At 26.4% G+C, this 23,995-nt stretch overlaps 1 protein-coding gene across 1 annotated transcript in view; it reads left to right on the top strand.

Moving 5' to 3' along the window:
* acp5b (acid phosphatase 5b, tartrate resistant) overlaps window positions 1-23,995 on the top strand; it is a 59,979-nt gene extending 35,984 nt beyond the window's left edge. The window contains exon 7 of the mRNA XM_069151149.1: window positions 23,701-23,995. Within this exon, the coding sequence (XP_069007250.1) occupies window positions 23,701-23,715 (15 nt within the window). The 3' untranslated portion in view covers window positions 23,716-23,995. The remainder of the gene's footprint in view (window positions 1-23,700) is intronic.

Below are 23,995 nucleotides of genomic sequence, written 5' to 3'. Positions count from 1 at the left end.
TTCATCATGATTTATATTAATCGTGGTTTATATTCATTGTGATTTATATTCATCATGGTTTATATTCATCATGATTTATATTCATCGTGATTTATATTCATTGTGATTTATATTCATCATGGTTTATATTCATCATGATTTATATTCATCGTGATTTATATTCATCATGGTTTATATTCATCATGATTTATATTCATCGTGATTTATATTCATCATGATTTATATTCATCATGGTTTATATTCATCATGATTTATATTCATTGTGATTTATATTCATCATGGTTTATATTCATCATGATTTATATTCATCATGATTTATATTCATCGTGGTTTATATTCATTGTGATTTATATTCATCATGGTTTATATTAATCATGATTTATATTCATCGTGATTTATATTCATCATGGTTTATATTCATCATGATTTATATTCATCGTGATTTATATTCATCATGGTTTATATTCATCGTGGTGTATATTCATCATGATTTATATTCATCATGGTTTATATTCATTGTTGTTAATATTCATCATGGTTTATATTCATCATGGTTTATATTCATTGTTGTTAATATTGATCATGGTTTATATTCATCATGATTTATATTCATTGTGATTTATATTCATCATGGTTTATATTCATCATGATTTATATTCATCATGATTTATATTCATCGTGGTTTATATTCATCGTGATTTATATTCATCATGGTTTATATTCATCATGATTTATTTTCATCATGATTTATATTCATCATGATTTATATTCATCATGATTTATATTCATCGTGGTTTATATTCATCATGGTTTATATTCATCATGATTTATATTCATCATGATTTATATTCATCATGGTTTATATTCATCATGGTTTATATTCATCATGATTTATATTCATCGTGATTTATATTCATCATGGTTTATATTCATCATGATTTATATTCATCATGATTTATATTCATCATGGTTTATATTCATTGTTGTTTATATTCATCATGATTTATATTCATCATGATTTATATTCATCGTGATTTATATTCATCATGGTTTATATTCATCATGATTTATATTCATCATGGTTTATATTCATCCTGATTTATTTTCATCGTAGTTTATATTCATCGTGGTTTATATTCATCATGATTTATTTTCATCGTAGTTTATATTCATCGTGGTTTATATTCATCAAGATTTATATTCATCGTGGTTTATATTCATCATGATTTATATTCATCATGGTTTATATTCATCATGGTTTATATTCATTGTTGTTAATATTCATCATGGTTTATATTCATTGTTGTTAATATTGATCATGGTTTATATTCATCCTGATTTATATTCATTGTGATTTATATTCATCATGATTTATATTCATCGTAGTTTATATTCATCATGGTTTATATTCATCATGGTTTATATTCATCGTGGTTTATATTCATCATGATTTATATTCATCGTGGTTTATATTCATCATGGTTTATATTCATCGTGGTTTATATTCATCATGATTTATATTCATCATGGTTTATATTCATCGTGGTTTATATTCATCGTGATTTATATTCATCATGGTTTATATTCATCATGGTTTATATTCATCATGGTTTATATTCATCATGATTTATATTCATCGTGGTTTATATTCATCATGGTTTATATTCATCATGGTTTATATTCATCGTGGTTTATATTCATCGTGATTTATATTCATCATGGTTTATATTCATCATGGTTTATATTCATCATGATTTATATTCATCATGATTTATATTCATCATGGTTTATATTCATCATGGTTTATATTCATCGTGGTTTATATTCATCATGATTTATATTCATCGTGGTTTATATTCATCATGGTTTATATTCATCATGATTTATATTCATCATGATTTATATTCATCATGATTTATATTCATCGTGGTGTATATTCATCATGATTTATATTCATCATGATTTATATTCATCATGGTTTATATTCATTGTTGTTAATATTCATCATGGTTTATATTCATTGTTGTTAATATTCATCATGGTTTATATTCATCATGATTTATATTCATCGTGGTTTATATTCATCGTGGTTTATATTCATTGTTGTTAATATTCATCATGATTTATATTCATCATGGTTTATATTCATTGTGATTTATATTCATCATGGTTTATATTCATCATGATTTATATTCATCATGATTTATATTCATCGTGGTATATATTCATTGTGATTTATATTCATCATGGTTTATATTCATCATGATTTATATTCATCGTGATTTATTTTCATTGTGATTTATATTCATCATGGTTTATATTCATCATGATTTATATTCATCGTGATTTATATTCATCATGGTTTATATTCATCATGATTTATATTCATCGTGATTTATATTCATCATGATTTATATTCATCATGGTTTATATTCATCATGATTTATATTCATTGTTTTTTATATTCATCATGGTTTATATTCATCATGATTTATATTCATCGTGGTTTATATTCATCGTGATTTATATTCATCGTGGTTTATATTCATCATGGTTTATATTCATCATGGTTTATATTCATCATGGTTTATATTCATCATGGTTTATATTCATCGTTGTTAATATTCATCATTGATTATATTCGTCAGGGTTTATATTCATCGTGGTTTATATTCATCATGATTTATATTCATCGTGATTTATATTCATCATGGTTTATATTCATCATGATTTATATTCATCGTGATTTATATTCATCATGGTTTATATTAATCATGATTTATATTCATTGTGGTGTATATTCATCATGATTTATATTCATCGTGGTTTATATTCATCGTGGTGTATATTCATCATGATTTATATTCATCGTGGTTTATATTCATCATGATTTATATTCATCATGATTTATATTCATCATGGTTTATATTCATCATGATTTATATTCATCGTGGTGTATATTCATCATGGTTTATATTCATCGTGGTTTATATTCATCGTGATTTATATTCATCATGGTTTATATTCATCATGATTTATATTCATCATGGTTTATATTCATCGTGATTTATATTCATCATGATTTATATTCATCATGGTTTATATTCATCATGGTTTATATTCATCGTGGTTTATATTCATCATGATTTATATTCATCGTGGTTTATATTCATCATGGTTTATATTCATCATGATTTATATTCATCATGATTTATATTCATCATGATTTATATTCATCGTGGTGTATATTCATCATGATTTATATTCATCATGATTTATATTCATCATGGTTTATATTCATTGTTGTTAATATTCATCATGGTTTATATTCATTGTTGTTAATATTCATCATGGTTTATATTCATCATGATTTATATTCATCGTGGTTTATATTCATCGTGGTTTATATTCATTGTTGTTAATATTCATCATGATTTATATTCATCATGGTTTATATTCATTGTGATTTATATTCATCATGGTTTATATTCATCATGATTTATATTCATCGTGATTTATTTTCATTGTGATTTATATTCATCATGGTTTATATTCATCGTGATTTATATTCATCATGGTTTATATTCATCATGATTTATATTCATCGTGATTTATTTTCATTGTGATTTATATTCATCATGGTTTATATTCATCGTGATTTATATTCATCATGGTTTATATTCATCATGGTTTATATTCATCGTGATTTATATTCATCATGGTTTATATTCATCATGATTTATATTCATCGTGGTTTATATTCATTGTGATTTATATTCATCATGGTTTATATTCATCATGATTTATATTCATCGTGATTTATTTTCATTGTGATTTATATTCATCATGGTTTATATTCATCATGATTTATATTCATCGTGATTTATATTCATCATGGTTTATATTCATCATGATTTATATTCATCGTGATTTATATTCATCATGATTTATATTCATCATGGTTTATATTCATCATGATTTATATTCATTGTTTTTTATATTCATCATGGTTTATATTCATCATGATTTATATTCATCGTGGTTTATATTCATCGTGATTTATATTCATCGTGGTTTATATTCATCATGGTTTATATTCATCATGGTTTATATTCATCATGGTTTATATTCATCATGGTTTATATTCATCGTTGTTAATATTCATCATTGATTATATTCGTCAGGGTTTATATTCATCGTGGTTTATATTCATGGTTTATATTCATCGTGGTTTATATTCATCATGATTTATATTCATCGTGATTTATATTCATCATGGTTTATATTCATCATGATTTATATTCATCGTGATTTATATTCATCATGGTTTATATTAATCATGATTTATATTCATTGTGGTGTATATTCATCATGATTTATATTCATCGTGGTTTATATTCATCGTGGTGTATATTCATCATGATTTATATTCATCGTGGTTTATATTCATCATGATTTATATTCATCATGATTTATATTCATCGTAGTTTATATTCATCGTGGTTTATATTCATCATGGTTTATATTCATCATGGTTTATATTCATCATGGTTTATATTCATCATGATTTATATTCATCATGGTTTATATTCATCATGATTTATATTCATCATGATTTATATTCATCATGGTTTATATTCATCATGGTTTATATTCATCATGGTTTATATTCATCATGATTTATATTCATCGTGGTTTATATTCATCATGATTTATATTCATCATGATTTATATTCATCGTAGTTTATATTCATCGTGGTTTATATTCATCATGGTTTATATTCATCATGGTTTATATTCATCATGGTTTATATTCATCATGATTTATATTCATCATGATTTATATTCATCATGATTTATATTCATCATGGTTTATATTCATCATGGTTTATATTCATCATGATTTATATTCATCATGGTTTATATTCATCATGATTTATATTCATCATGATTTATATTCATCATGGTTTATATTCATCATGGTTTATATTCATCATGATTTATATTCATCATGGTTTATATTCATTGTGATTTATATTCATCATGGTTTATATTCATCATGATTTATATTCATCATGATTTATATTCATCGTGGTTTATATTCATTGTGATTTATATTCATCATGGTTTATATTCATCATGGTTTATATTCATCGTGGTTTATATTCATCGTGGTTTATATTCATCATGATTTATATTCATCATGGTTTATATTCATCATGATTTATATTCATCATGGTTTATATTCATCATGATTTATATTCATCATGATTTATATTCATTGTGATTTATATTCATCGTGGTTTATATTCATCGTGGTTTATATTCATCGTGGTTTATATTCATCATGATTTATATTCATCATGGTTTATATTCATCATGGTTTATATTCATCATGGTTTATATTCATCATGATTTATATTCATAATGATTTATATTCATTGTGATTTATATTCATCATGGTTTATATTCATCGTGGTTTATATTCATCGTGATTTATATTCATCATGGTTTATATTCATCATGGTTTATGTTCATCATGATTTATATTCATCATGATTTATATTCATCGTGGTTTATATTCATCATGGTTTATATTCATCATGGTTTATATTCATCGTGGTTTATATTCATCATGATTTATATTCATCGTGGTTTATATTCATCATGGTTTATATTCATCATGATTTATATTCATCATGATTTATATTCATCATGATTTATATTCATCATGATTTATATTCATCGTGGTGTATATTCATCATGATTTATATTCATCATGATTTATATTCATCATGGTTTATATTCATTGTTGTTAATATTCATCATGGTTTATATTCATTGTTGTTAATATTCATCATGGTTTATATTCATCATGATTTATATTCATCGTGGTTTATATTCATCGTGGTTTATATTCATCATGATTTATATTCATCATGGTTTATATTCATTGTTGTTAATATTCATCATGATTTATATTCATCATGGTTTATATTCATTGTGATTTATATTCATCATGGTTTATATTCATCATGATTTATATTCATCATGATTTATATTCATCGTGGTTTATATTCATTGTGATTTATATTCATCATGGTTTATATTCATCGTGATTTATATTCATCGTGATTTATTTTCATTGTGATTTATATTCATCATGGTTTATATTCATCATGATTTATATTCATCGTGATTTATATTCATCATGGTTTATATTCATCATGATTTATATTCATCGTGATTTATATTCATCATGATTTATATTCATCGTGGTTTATATTCATCATGATTTATATTCATCATGATTTGTATTCATCATGGTTTATATTCATCGTGATTTATATTCATCGTGGTTTATATTCATCATGATTTATATTCATCGTGGTTTATATTCATCATGGTTTATATTCATCATGATTTATATTCATCATGATTTATATTCATCGTGGTGTATATTCATCATGATTTATATTCATCGTGGTTTATATTCATCATGGTTTATATTCATCATGATTTATATTCATCATGATTTATATTCATCGTGGTTTATATTCATCGTGGTTTATATTCATCATGGTTTATATTCATCGTGGTTTATATTCATCATGGTTTATATTCATCGTGGTGTATATTCATCATGATTTATATTCATCATGGTTTATATTCATCATGATTTATATTCATCGTGGTGTATATTCATCATGATTTATATTCATCGTAGTTTATATTCATCGTGGTTTATATTCATCATGATTTATATTCATCATGATTTATATTCATCGTAGTTTATATTCATCATGGTTTATATTCATCATGGTTTATATTCATCGTGGTTTATATTCATCATGATTTATATTCATCGTGGTTTATATTCATCATGGTTTATATTCATCGTGGTTTATATTCATCATGATTTATATTCATCATGGTTTATATTCATCGTGGTTTATATTCATCGTGATTTATATTCATCATGGTTTATATTCATCATGGTTTATATTCATCATGATTTATATTCATCATGATTTATATTCATCATGGTTTATATTCATCATGGTTTATATTCATCGTGGTTCATATTCATCATGATTTATATTCATCGTGGTTTATATTCATCATGGTTTATATTCATCATGATTTATATTCATCATGATTTATATTCATCATGATTTATATTCATCGTGGTGTATATTCATCATGATTTATATTCATCATGATTTATATTCATCATGGTTTATATTCATTGTTGTTAATATTCATCATGGTTTATATTCATTGTTGTTAATATTCATCATGGTTTATATTCATCATGATTTATATTCATCGTGGTTTATATTCATCGTGGTTTATATTCATTGTTGTTAATATTCATCATGATTTATATTCATCATGGTTTATATTCATTGTGATTTATATTCATCATGGTTTATATTCATCATGATTTATATTCATCATGATTTATATTCATCGTGGTTTATATTCATTGTGATTTATATTCATCATGGTTTATATTCATCATGATTTATATTCATCGTGATTTATTTTCATTGTGATTTATATTCATCATGGTTTATATTCATCATGATTTATATTCATCGTGATTTATATTCATCATGGTTTATATTCATCATGATTTATATTCATCGTGATTTATATTCATCATGATTTATATTCATCATGGTTTATATTCATCATGATTTATATTCATTGTTTTTTATATTCATCATGGTTTATATTCATCATGATTTATATTCATCGTGGTTTATATTCATCGTGATTTATATTCATCGTGGTTTATATTCATCATGGTTTATATTCATCATGGTTTATATTCATCATGGTTTATATTCATCATGGTTTATATTCATCGTTGTTAATATTCATCATTGATTATATTCGTCAGGGTTTATATTCATCGTGGTTTATATTCATGGTTTATATTCATCGTGGTTTATATTCATCATGATTTATATTCATCGTGATTTATATTCATCATGGTTTATATTCATCATGATTTATATTCATCGTGATTTATATTCATCATGGTTTATATTAATCATGATTTATATTCATTGTGGTGTATATTCATCATGATTTATATTCATCGTGGTTTATATTCATCGTGGTGTATATTCATCATGATTTATATTCATCGTGGTTTATATTCATCATGATTTATATTCATCATGATTTATATTCATCGTAGTTTATATTCATCGTGGTTTATATTCATCATGGTTTATATTCATCATGGTTTATATTCATCATGGTTTATATTCATCATGATTTATATTCATCATGGTTTATATTCATCATGATTTATATTCATCATGATTTATATTCATCATGGTTTATATTCATCATGGTTTATATTCATCATGGTTTATATTCATCATGGTTTATATTCATCATGATTTATATTCATCGTGGTTTATATTCATCATGATTTATATTCATCATGATTTATATTCATCGTAGTTTATATTCATCGTGGTTTATATTCATCATGGTTTATATTCATCATGGTTTATATTCATCATGATTTATATTCATCATGGTTTATATTCATCATGATTTATATTCATCATGATTTATATTCATCATGGTTTATATTCATCATGGTTTATATTCATCATGATTTATATTCATCATGGTTTATATTCATCATGATTTATATTCATCATGATTTATATTCATCATGGTTTATATTCATCATGATTTATATTCATCATGGTTTATATTCATCATGATTTATATTCATCATGGTTTATATTCATCATGATTTATATTCATCATGGTTTATATTCATTGTGATTTATATTCATCATGGTTTATATTCATCATGATTTATATTCATCATGATTTATATTCATCGTGGTTTATATTCATTGTGATTTATATTCATCATGGTTTATATTCATCATGGTTTATATTCATCGTGGTTTATATTCATCGTGGTTTATATTCATCATGATTTATATTCATCATGGTTTATATTCATCATGATTTATATTCATCATGGTTTATATTCATCATGATTTATATTCATCATGATTTATATTCATTGTGATTTATATTCATCGTGGTTTATATTCATCGTGGTTTATATTCATCGTGGTTTATATTCATCATGATTTATATTCATCATGGTTTATATTCATCATGGTTTATATTCATCATGGTTTATATTCATCATGATTTATATTCATAATGATTTATATTCATTGTGATTTATATTCATCATGGTTTATATTCATCATGGTTTATATTCATCATGATTTATATTCATCGTGGTTTATATTCATCATGATTTATATTCATCATGGTTTATATTCATCATGATTTATATTCATTGTGATTTATATTCATCGTGGTGTATATTCATCATGATTTATATTCATCGTAGTTTATATTCATCGTGGTTTATATTCATCATGATTTATATTCATCATGATTTATATTCATCGTAGTTTATATTCATCGTGGTTTATATTCATCATGGTTTATATTCATCATGATTTATATTCATCGTAGTTTATATTCATCGTGGTTTATATTCATCATGATTTATATTCATTGTGATTTATATTCATCGTGGTGTATATTCATCATGATTTATATTCATCGTAGTTTATATTCATCGTGGTTTATATTCATCATGATTTATATTCATCATGATTTATATTCATCGTAGTTTATATTCATCGTGGTTTATATTCATCATGATTTATATTCATCATGATTTATATTCATCGTAGTTTATATTCATCGTGGTTTATATTCATCATGATTTATATTCATCATGGTTTATATTCATCATGATTTATATTCATTGTGATTTATATTCATCGTGGTGTATATTCATCATGATTTATATTCATCGTAGTTTATATTCATCGTGGTTTATATTCATCATGATTTATATTCATCATGATTTATATTCATCGTAGTTTATATTCATCGTGGTTTATATTCATCATGGTTTATATTCATCATGGTTTATATTCATCATGGTTTATATTCATCATGATTTATATTCATCGTGGTTTATATTCATCATGGTTTATATTCATCATGATTTATATTCATCATGATTTATATTCATCATGATTTATATTCATCATGATTTATATTCATCGTGGTTTATATTCATCATGGTTTATATTCATCATGGTTTATATTCATCGTGGTTTATATTCATCGTGATTTATATTCATCATGGTTTATATTCATCATGGTTTATGTTCATCATGATTTATATTCATCATGATTTATATTCATCGTGGTTTATATTCATCATGGTTTATATTCATCATGGTTTATATTCATCGTGGTTTATATTCATCATGATTTATATTCATCGTGGTTTATATTCATCATGGTTTATATTCATCATGATTTATATTCATCATGATTTATATTCATCATGATTTATATTCATCGTGGTGTATATTCATCATGATTTATATTCATCATGATTTATATTCATCATGGTTTATATTCATTGTTGTTAATATTCATCATGGTTTATATTCATTGTTGTTAATATTCATCATGGTTTATATTCATCATGATTTATATTCATCGTGGTTTATATTCATCGTGGTTTATATTCATCGTGGTTTATATTCATCATGATTTATATTCATCATGGTTTATATTCATTGTTGTTAATATTCATCATGATTTATATTCATCATGGTTTATATTCATTGTGATTTATATTCATCATGGTTTATATTCATCATGATTTATATTCATCATGATTTATATTCATCGTGGTTTATATTCATTGTGATTTATATTCATCATGGTTTATATTCATCATGATTTATATTCATCGTGATTTATTTTCATTGTGATTTATATTCATCATGGTTTATATTCATCGTGGTGTATATTCATCATGATTTATATTCATCGTGGTTTATATTCATCATGGTTTATATTCATCATGATTTATATTCATCATGATTTATATTCATCGTGGTTTATATTCATCGTGGTTTATATTCATCGTGGTTTATATTCATCATGATTTATATTCATCGTGGTTTATATTCATCATGGTTTATATTCATCATGATTTATATTCATCATGATTTATATTCATCGTGGTTTATATTCATCGTGGTTTATATTCATCATGGTTTATATTCATCATGGTTTATATTCATCATGATTTATATTCATCATGATTTATATTCATCATGATTTATATTCATCATGGTTTATATTCATCATGATTTATATTCATCATGATTTATATTCATCATGATTTATATTCATCGTGGTTTATATTCATCATGATTTATATTCATCGTGATTTATATTCATTGTGATTTATATTCATCATGATTTATATTCATCGTGGTTTATATTCATCATGATTTATATTCATCGTGATTTATATTCATCGTGATTTATATTCATCATGATTTATTTTCATCGTAGTTTATATTCATCGTGGTTTATATTCATCAAGATTTATATTCATCGTGGTTTATATTCATCATGATTTATATTCATCATGGTTTATATTCATCATGGTTTATATTCATTGTTGTTAATATTCATCATGGTTTATATTCATCATGGTTTATATTCATTGTTGTTAATATTGATCATGGTTTATATTCATCATGATTTATATTCATTGTGATTTATATTCATCATGGTTTATATTCATCATGATTTATATTCATCATGATTTATATTAATCGTGGTTTATATTCATTGTGATTTATATTCATCATGGTTTATATTCATCATGATTTATATTCATCGTGATTTATATTCATTGTGATTTATATTCATCATGGTTTATATTCATCATGATTTATATTCATCGTGATTTATATTCATCATGGTTTATATTCATCATGATTTATATTCATCGTGATTTATATTCATCATGATTTATATTCATCATGGTTTATATTCATCATGATTTATATTCATTGTGATTTATATTCATCATGGTTTATATTCATCATGATTTATATTCATCATGATTTATATTCATCGTGGTTTATATTCATTGTGATTTATATTCATCATGGTTTATATTCATCATGATTTATATTCATCGTGATTTATATTCATCATGGTTTATATTCATCATGATTTATATTCATCGTGATTTATATTCATCATGGTTTATATTCATCGTGGTGTATATTCATCATGATTTATATTCATCATGGTTTATATTCATTGTTGTTAATATTCATCATGGTTTATATTCATCATGGTTTATATTCATTGTTGTTAATATTGATCATGGTTTATATTCATCATGATTTATATTCATTGTGATTTATATTCATCATGGTTTATATTCATCATGATTTATATTCATCATGATTTATATTCATCGTGGTTTATATTCATCGTGATTTATATTCATCATGGTTTATATTCATCATGATTTATTTTCATCATGATTTATATTCATCATGATTTATATTCATCATGATTTATATTCATCGTGGTTTATATTCATCATGGTTTATATTCATCATGATTTATATTCATCATGATTTATATTCATCATGGTTTATATTCATCATGGTTTATATTCATCATGATTTATATTCATCGTGATTTATATTCATCATGGTTTATATTCATCATGATTTATATTCATCATGATTTATATTCATCATGGTTTATATTCATTGTTGTTTATATTCATCATGATTTATATTCATCATGATTTATATTCATCGTGATTTATATTCATCATGGTTTATATTCATCATGATTTATATTCATCATGGTTTATATTCATCCTGATTTATTTTCATCGTAGTTTATATTCATCGTGGTTTATATTCATCATGATTTATTTTCATCGTAGTTTATATTCATCGTGGTTTATATTCATCAAGATTTATATTCATCGTGGTTTATATTCATCATGATTTATATTCATCATGGTTTATATTCATCATGGTTTATATTCATTGTTGTTAATATTCATCATGGTTTATATTCATTGTTGTTAATATTGATCATGGTTTATATTCATCCTGATTTATATTCATTGTGATTTATATTCATCATGGTTTATATTCATCATGATTTATATTCATCATGATTTATATTCATCGTGGTTTATATTCATTGTGATTTATATTCATCATGGTTTATATTCATCATGATTTATATTCATCGTGATTTATATTCATTGTGATTTATATTCATCATGATTTATATTCATCATGGTTTATATTCATCATGATTTATATTCATTGTGATTTATATTCATCATGGTTTATATTCATCATGATTTATATTCATCATGATTTATATTCATCGTGGTTTATATTCATTGTGATTTATATTCATCATGGTTTATATTCATCATGATTTATATTCATCGTGGTTTATATTCATCATGATTTATATTCATCATGATTTATATTCATCGTGGTTTATATTCATTGTGATTTATATTCATCGTGGTTTATATTCATCATGATTTATATTCATCGTGATTTATATTCATCATGGTTTATATTCATCATGATTTATATTCATCGTGATTTATATTCATCATGATTTATATTCATCATGGTTTATATTCATCATGATTTATATTCATCATGATTTATATTCATCGTGGTTTATATTCATTGTGATTTATATTCATCGTGGTTTATATTCATCATGATTTATATTCATCGTGATTTATATTCATCATGGTTTATATTCATCATGATTTATATTCATCGTGATTTATATTCATCATGGTTTATATTCATCATGATTTATATTCATTGTGATTTATATTCATCATGGTTTATATTCATCATGATTTATATTCATCATGATTTATATTCATCGTGGTTTATATTCATTGTGATTTATATTCATCGTGGTTTATATTCATCATGATTTATATTCATCATGGTTTATATTCATCATGATTTATATTCATCATGGTTTATATTCATCATGATTTATATTCATCATGATTTATATTCATCGTGGTTTATATTCATTGTGATTTATATTCATCGTGGTTTATATTCATCATGATTTATATTCATCGTGATTTATATTCATCATGGTTTATATTCATCATGATTTATATTCATCGTGATTTATATTCATCATGATTTATATTCATCATGGTTTATATTCATCATGATTTATATTCATTGTGATTTATATTCATCATGGTTTATATTCATCATGATTTATATTCATCATGATTTATATTCATCGTGGTTTATATTCATTGTGATTTATATTCATCATGGTTTATATTCATCATGATTTATATTCATCGTGATTTATATTCATCATGGTTTATATTCATCATGATTTATATTCATCGTGATTTATATTCATCGTGGTTTATATTCATCGTGGTGTATATTCATCATGATTTATATTCATCATGGTTTATATTCATTGTTGTTAATATTCATCATGGTTTATATTCATCATGGTTTATATTCATTGTTGTTAATATTGATCATGGTTTATATTCATCATGATTTATATTCATTGTGATTTATATTCATCATGGTTTATATTCATCATGATTTATATTCATCATGATTTATATTCATCGTGGTTTATATTCATTGTGATTTATATTCATCGTGGTTTATATTCATCATGATTTATATTCATTGTGATTTATATTCATCATGGTTTATATTCATCGTGATTTATATTCATCATGGTTTATATTCATCATGATTTATATTCATCGTGATTTATATTCATCATGATTTATATTCATCGTGATTTATATTCATCATGATTTATATTCATTGTGATTTATATTCATCATGGTTTATATTCATCATGATTTATATTCATCATGATTTGTATTCATCATGATTTATATTCATCATGGTTTATATTCATCATGATTTATATTCATCATGATTTATATTCATCATGGTTTATATTCATCGTGATTTATATTCATCATGGTTTATATTCATCATGATTTATATTCATCATGATTTATATTCATCGTGGTTTATATTCATTGTGATTTATATTCATCATGGTTTATATTCATTATGATTTATATTCATCATGATTTATATTCATCGTGATTTATATTCATCATGGTTTATATTCATCGTGATTTATATTCATCGTGGTTTATATTCATTGTGATTTATATTCATCATGATTTATATTCATCATGGTTTATATTCATCATGATTTATATTCATCATGATTTATATTCATCATGGTTTATATTCATCATGATTTATATTCATCATGATTTATATTCATCGTGGTTTATATTCATTGTGATTTATATTCATCATGGTTTATATTCATCATGATTTATATTCATCGTGATTTATATTCATCATGGTTTATATTCATCATGATTTATATTCATCGTGATTTATATTCATCATGGTTTATATTCATCGTGGTGTATATTCATCATGATTTACATTCATCATGGTTTATATTCATTGTTGTTAATATTCATCATGGTTTATATTCATCATGGTTTATATTCATTGTTGTTAATATTGATCATGGTTTATATTCATCATGATTTATATTCATTGTGATTTATATTCATCATGGTTTATATTCATCATGATTTATATTCATCATAATTTATATTCATCGTGGTTTATATTCATTGTGATTTATATTCATCATGGTTTATATTCATCATGATTAATATTCATCGTGATTTATATTCATTGTGATTTATATTCATCATGGTTTATATTCATCATGATTTATATTCATCGTGATTTATATTCATTGTGATTTATATTCATCATGATTTATATTCATCATGATTTATATTCATCATGGTTTATATTCATCATGATTTATATTCATCATGATTTATATTCATCATGGTTTATATTCATCATGATTTATATTCATCATGGTTTATATTCATCATGGTTTATATTCATTGTTGTTAATATTGATCATGGTTTATATTCATCATGATTTATATTCATTGTGATTTATATTCATCATGGTTTATATTCATCATGATTTATATTCATCATAATTTATATTCATCGTGGTTTATATTCATTGTGATTTATATTCATCATGGTTTATATTCATCATGATTTATATTCATCGTGGTTTATATTCATTGTGATTTATATTCATCATGGTTTATATTCATCATGATTTATATTCATCGTGATGTATATATTCATTGTGATTTATATTCATCATGATTTATATTCATCATGATTTATATTCATCATGGTTTATATTCATCATGATTTATATTCATCGTGATTTATATTCATCATGGTTTATATTCATCATGATTTATATTCATCGTGATTTATATTCATCATGATTTATATTCATCATGGTTTATATTCATCATGATTTATATTCATTGTGATTTATATTCATCATGGTTTATATTCATCATGATTTATATTCATCATGATTTATATTCATCGTGGTTTATATTCATTGTGATTTATATTCATCATGGTTTATATTCATCATGATTTATATTCATCGTGATTTATATTCATCATGGTTTATATTCATCATGATTTATATTCATCGTGATTTATATTCATCATGGTTTATATTCATCATGATTTATATTCATCATGATTTATATTCATCATGGTTTATATTCATTGTTGTTTATATTCATCATGATTTATATTCATCGTGATTTATATTCATCATGGTTTATATTCATCATGATTTATATTCATCGTGATTTATATTCATCATGGTTTATATTCATCATGATTTATATTCATCATGGTTTATATTCATCATGATTTATTTTCATCGTAGTTTATATTCATCGTGGTTTATATTCATCAAGATTTATATTCATCGTGGTTTATATTCATCATGATTTATATTCATCATGATTTATATTCATCGTGGTTTATATTCATCGTGGTTTATATTCATCATGATTTATATTCATCATGATTTATATTCATCGTAGTTTATATTCATCGTGGTTTATATTCATCATGATTTATATTCATCATGGTTTATATTCATCATGGTTTATATTCATCATGATTTATATTCATCATGGTTTATATTCATCATGATTTATATTCATCATGATTTATATTCATCATGATTTATATTCATCGTGGTTTATATTCATCATGGTTGATATTCATCATGATTTATATTCATCATGATTTATATTCATCATGATTTATATTCATCGTGATTTATATTCATCATGGTTTATATTCATCATGATTTATTTTCATCATGATTTATATTCATCATGATTTATATTCATCGTGATTTATATTCATCGTGGTTTATATTCATCATGGTTTATATTCATCATGATTTATATTCATCATGATTTATATTCATCATGATTTATATTCATCGTGATTTATATTCATCATGGTTTATATTCATCATGATTTATTTTCATCATGATTTATATTCATCATGATTTATATTCATCATGATTTATATTCATCGTGGTTTATATTCATCATGGTTTATATTCATCATGATTTATATTCATCATGATTTATATTCATCATGGTTTATATTCATCATGATTTATATTCATCATGATTTATATTCATCGTGATTTATATTCATCATGGTTTATATTCATCATGATTTATTTTCATCATGATTTATATTCATCATGATTTATATTCATCATGATTTATATTCATCATGATTTATATTCATCGTGATTTATATTCATCATGGTTTATATTCATCATGATTTATATTCATCGTGGTTTATATTCATCGTGATTTATATTCATCGTGGTTTATATTCATCATGGTTTATATTCATCATGGTTTATATTCATGGTTGTTAATATTCATCATTGATTATATTCGTCAGGGTTTATATTCGTCAGGGTTTATATTCATCGTGGTTTATATTCATGGTTTATATTCATCATGATTTATATTCATCATGATTTATATTCATCATGGTTTATATTCATCATGATTTATATTCATCGTGATTTATATTCATCGTGGTTTATATTCATCATGATTTATATTCATCGTGATTTATATTCATCATGGTTTATATTCATCATGATTTATATTCATCGTGATTTATATTCATCGTGGTGTATATTCATCATGATTTATATTCATCGTAGTTTATATTCATCGTGGTTTATATTCATCATGATTTATATTCATCGTGGTTTATATTCATCATGATTTATATTCATCATGATTTATATTCATCGTAGTTTATATTCATCGTGGTTTATATTCATCATGATTTATATTCATCATGGTTTATATTCATCATGATTTATATTCATCATGGTTTATATTCATCATGGTTTATATTCATCATGATTTATATTCATCGTGATTTATATTCATCATGGTTTATATTCATCGTGGTTTATATTCATCATGATTTATATTCATCGTGGTTTATATTCATCATGGTTTATATTCATCTTGATTTATATTCATCATGGTTTATATTCATCATGGTTTATATTCATCATGATTTATATTCATCGTGATTTATATTCATCATGGTTTATATTCATCGTGATTTATATTCATCGTGGTTTATATTCATCATGATTTATATTCATCATGGTTTATATTCATCATGATTTATATTCATCATGGTTTATATTCATCATGGTTTATATTCATCATGATTTATATTCATCGTGATTTATATTCATCATGGTTTATATTCATCGTGGTTTATATTCATCATGGTTTATATTCATCGTGATTTCTATTCATCATGATTTATATTCATCATGGTTTATATTCATCATGATTTATATTCATCGTGGTTTATATTCATCATGGTTTATATTCATCATGATTTATATTCATCATGGTTTATATTCATCATGATTTATATTCATCATGGTTTATATTCATCATGGTTTATATTCATCATGATTTATATTCATCGTGATTTATATTCATCATGGTTTATATTCATCGTGGTTTATATTCATCATGATTTATATTCATCGTGGTTTATATTCATCATGGTTTATATTCATCATGATTTATATTCATCATGGTTTGTATTCATCATGGTTTATATTCATCATGATTTATATTCATCGTGATTTATATTCATCATGGTTTATATTCATCATGGTTTATATTCATCGTGGTTTATATTCATCGTGATTTATATTCATCGTGGTTTATATTCATCATGATTTATATTCATCGTGGTTTATATTCATCATGATTTATATTCATCATGGTTTATATTCATCATGGTTTATATTCATCATGATTTATATTCATCATGGTTTATATTCATCATGATTTATATTCATCGTGATTTATATTCATCATGGTTTATATTCATCGTGGTTTATATTCATCATGATTTATATTCATCGTGATTTATATTCATCGTGGTTTATATTCATCATGATTTATATTCATCATGGTTTATATTCATCATGATTTATATTCATCGTGATTTATATTCATCATGGTTTATATTCATCATGATTTATATTCATCGTGGTTTATATTCATCATGATTTATATTCATCATGGTTTATATTCATCATGATTTATATTCATCGTGGTTTATATTCATCGTGATTTATATTCATCGTGGTTTATATTCATCATGATTTATATTCATCATGGTTTATATTCATCATGATTTATATTCATCGTGATTTATATTCATCATGGTTTATATTCATCATGATTTATATTCATCGTGGTTTATATTCATCATGATTTATATTCATCATGGTTTATATTCATCATGATTTATATTCATCATGATTTATATTCATCGTGGTTTATATTCATCATGGTTTATATTCATCATGATTTATATTCATCGTGATTTATATTCATCGTGGTTTATATTCATCATGATTTATATTCATCATGATTTATATTCATCATGGTTTATATTCATCATGATTTATATTCATCATGGTTTATATTCATCGTGGTTTATATTCATCGTGGTTTATATTCATCGTGATTTATATTCATCATGGTTAATATTCATCGTGGTTTATATTCATCGTGGTTTATATTCATCGTGGTTTATATTCATCATGGTTTATATTCATCGTGATTTATATTCATCATGGTTTATATTCATCATGGTTTATATTCATCGTGATTTATATTCATCATGATTTATATTCATCATGGTTTATATTCATCGTGATTTATATTCATCGTGGTTTATATTCATCATGATTTATATTCATCATGATTTATATTCATCATGGTTTATATTCATCATGATTTATATTCATCATGGTTTATATTCATCGTGGTTTATATTCATCGTGGTTTATATTCATCGTGATTTATATTCATCATGGTTAATATTCATCGTGGTTTATATTCATCGTGGTTTATATTCATCGTGGTTTATATTCATCGTGATTTATATTCATCATGGTTTATATTCATCATGATTTATATTCATCGTTTTTAATATTCATCATGGTTTATATTCATCGTGATTTATATTCATCGTGATTTATATTCATCGTGGTTTATATTCATCGTGATTTATATTCATCATGGTTAATATTCATCGTGATTTATATTCATCATGGTTTATATTCATCATGGTTTATATTCATCGTGGTTTATATTCATCATGGTTTATATTCATCGTGATTTATATTTATCATGGTTAATATTCATCGTGATTTATATTCATCATGGTTTATATTCATCATGGTTAATATTCATCGTGATTTATATGACAACATCCAGTACACCTGTGATGTTGTGATCCCCTGTGACAGTTAACTGTTGGTACTGTGAGCCTTCATGTGAAGCTTCTTCCTCCTTGTCTGTAATAATAATAATAATAATAATAATAATAATTATATGTTTCCAGACCTTTGTGACAGCATGATGTTTACAGAGTATCAATAGAAGAAATATTAATACGATGTCACGTCAGCTGTTTGGTTCCTTTCCAGCTGTTATCTTCAGGAAACAATAAATTTGGCAACTGAGACTTTCATTTTGATGTCAGTCTGAATTCGAACACTGTGACTCATAAGAAGATCATTGTCTCCGATTAATGAGGTGAACAGTTGATCCATTTCACTTCTCCAGATCATGTTCAGAGAAGACCAGGCAGGAGCCACGATAACCTCCAGAACAAGCAGCTCCACAACATGTTTGTGGGCAAGTTTTACATTTAAACTACAGATATCAAGTTAAACTCTCATGTTGGTTTTAGCTTTCTGTTTTCTACTTGATTTTCTTTTAAATTATGACAGACTAGACAAACATTAGGTTGTACTGAGTATATTATAATAATATAACAATGATCATGTTGGACTAATGATAGTAAACAGATGTAGTCAGGTTCAGTTCAGTCTTCTGAGTCCACAGACCACGTGGTGCATTTATTTTAAATCTATTGAACAATCAGGAGAACGTTTCTTCTGCCTAAAGACCGGAAGTAGACACCTGTAGTGGTGGGATGTTTACATCCAGGGTGTCACAGGGTATTTTATTTTGAAAATGGACGTTCCTCTATCCAACTTCCTGTGGATGACGTCAGACTAGACTCGACGTGGCCTGTTTATCTCCAGTCAGTGAAGCAGCCCATCGGCGGGCCGCAGCCGGACCTTACCGTAACTACACTACTGCAGGCGCAACGACAATCACACGGCGGCAACCGTTACCGGCTTCCGTTCACGGTAACGCGGTTATTTTACGATCTGCGGCTCCTCTATGATCAGAGCTTCAGTGGTCACATCCAAAAGTTTACAGTGAACAAAGAGGAGAAGGACTCGGTGGGATTCAGGTCCTGAGTTGAACCTGGTAACTTCTGTGACGCAGTTTCAGAGCAGCTGATCAGCTGGAGCCTCTGAATCCACAGATCGATCCAGATGATCAGCTGGAGCCTCTGAATCCACAGGTCGATCCAGATGATCAGCTGGAGCCTCTGAATCCACAGATCGATCCAGATGATCAGCTGGAGCCTCTGAATCCACAGGTCGATCCAGATGATCAGCTGGAGCCTCTGAATCCACAGATCGATCCAGATGATCAGCTGGAGCCTCTGAATCCACAGATCGATCCAGATGATCAGCTGGAGCCTCTGAATCCACAGATCGATCCAGATGATCAGCTGGAGCCTCTGAATCCACAGGTCGATCCAGATGATCAGCTGGAGCCTCTGAATCCACAGATCGATCCAGATGATCAGCTGGAGCCTCTGAATCCACAGATCGATCCAGATGATCAGCTGGAGCCTCTGAATCCACAGATCGATCCAGATGATCAGCTGGAGCCTCTGAATCCACAGATCGATCCAGATGATCAGCTCATTTTTCCCTCCGACAGTAAAATAATCTTCATGTTAAAACTCACCGTGAATCCTCCAACTTTCTTCCGTCTGTTCTGTGGACTCCAAATGGAGGTTGAACTTTGTACTTTCACTTTCATCAGTCACTCCCTTATCTAACGGTGCGTGTGCGCATGCGTGTGTCTGTCTCGTCCATTTTGATCTTGCTGAATGTCCCTCTTCCAGGAATCCATTAGAAGGCAGCTTTTACCAGGTGGATCGGCTTCCTGCAGTAATCACTTGATTGTGATCACCTTCACATGGTTCTCTCAGGAACTGCAGTCTCCTGGAGCAGGGCAGCCTGGACATTAGTGTCACAGTCACTCCATGAAAAATGATCCACATCTTCATCCTCACTCTTCTTCTCTTTATAGGTCTGTTTATTTCATTTAGGATGTGTTCTCTGGTCATTCCCAGAAAAACTGGAGAAAAGCCGCCGGCTCATCGTCCAGAGGCTCACAGCAAGTTTAGATTACCAAACCATCAGATTATTGACTTCATTTACTCTGTTTGATTTACAAAGTAATGCTACCGGGTTACTGTCTTCAATAAATGATCTCATTCATGAAATGTGGAAATAAAAAAGGCCGATTAAAGAAATGATATGAGCATTTGGAGAGCCCAAAGAAGTAGACGAGGGTTAACGTGGACCTCCACAGCTTGTCTCTGTCTGATGTTAACAACATCCACCTACCAGCACCTCCAAAGACGAGCACCTCGAAGCTAGGCTAACAGACAGCTTCACATTTGGCTGGTAGACGTGAGAGAGGCTTTTATCTTCTCATCAGAATCTGGATTTAATAGGTTTCCCTTCAAATGATAACAATCCTAAACGTGTCTCTCTGCAGATGAATTTGAAGAAAAGTATTTAGAGCTTCACCAGATTGGTGACGGTGGATTAGAGGACATATATTCAGGCTCCCGTAAAGAAGACCAAGTAAGAAGAAACGTCACCAAGCTTCCAGCAGCACCTTCACAAGGAGGTGACCTCTTGTCTGATGGACATGAAGTCCAGCTCCACTCCCCTTACTCAGCGTGTTTCACTGCTTCTATCACACATCATCCTCAGGCAGATGGTGGACGCTGCCATTGACCTCCACTCCAAGGGAGTCTTTCACTGGGACATAAAGACCGAAAATGTCCTCATTGAAAGTGGACCTGATGGCCCTCGAGTCCGGATTGTAGATTTTAGACGTGGCTGCCTGGTGAGGAACGGATTTAACAATAATTAGAGGGAAGATATTTGATTTTTCTCCTGCACTTCACTCAATATTTGAAAGACACAACTTTGATGTTTAAACAAGACTTGTGCTCCTTTACTGACCATTATGTCCTCCCTCCATCTTTATGTCTGCGTATCGTAGGTACCTTCTCGTTAGCCCCTCCAGAGTGGAAGTTCCAGAGAAAACACCGGGCCGGTCCAACAACAGTGGAGCACCTGGGGGCGTTATACAACCTGCTGGATCTTACAGGACCTACAGCTCCACCCTGGCTCAGCTGAGGATCAACCATCCAACCACATCCTGCCATCAACCATCCAACCACATCCAGCCATCAACCATCCAACCACATCCAGCCAGCCATCAACCATCCAACCACATCCAGCCAGCCATCAACCATCCAACCACATCCAGCCAGCCATCAACCATCCAACCATAT

Source organism: Embiotoca jacksoni, unplaced genomic scaffold, assembly GCF_022577435.1.
Source record: "Embiotoca jacksoni isolate LCO1_2020_lvr unplaced genomic scaffold, fEmbJac1.0.p SCAF_17, whole genome shotgun sequence".
In the NCBI taxonomy this organism is placed as follows: Eukaryota; Metazoa; Chordata; class Actinopteri; family Embiotocidae; genus Embiotoca; species Embiotoca jacksoni.
This window is presented reverse-complemented; position numbering and strand designations above follow the sequence as displayed.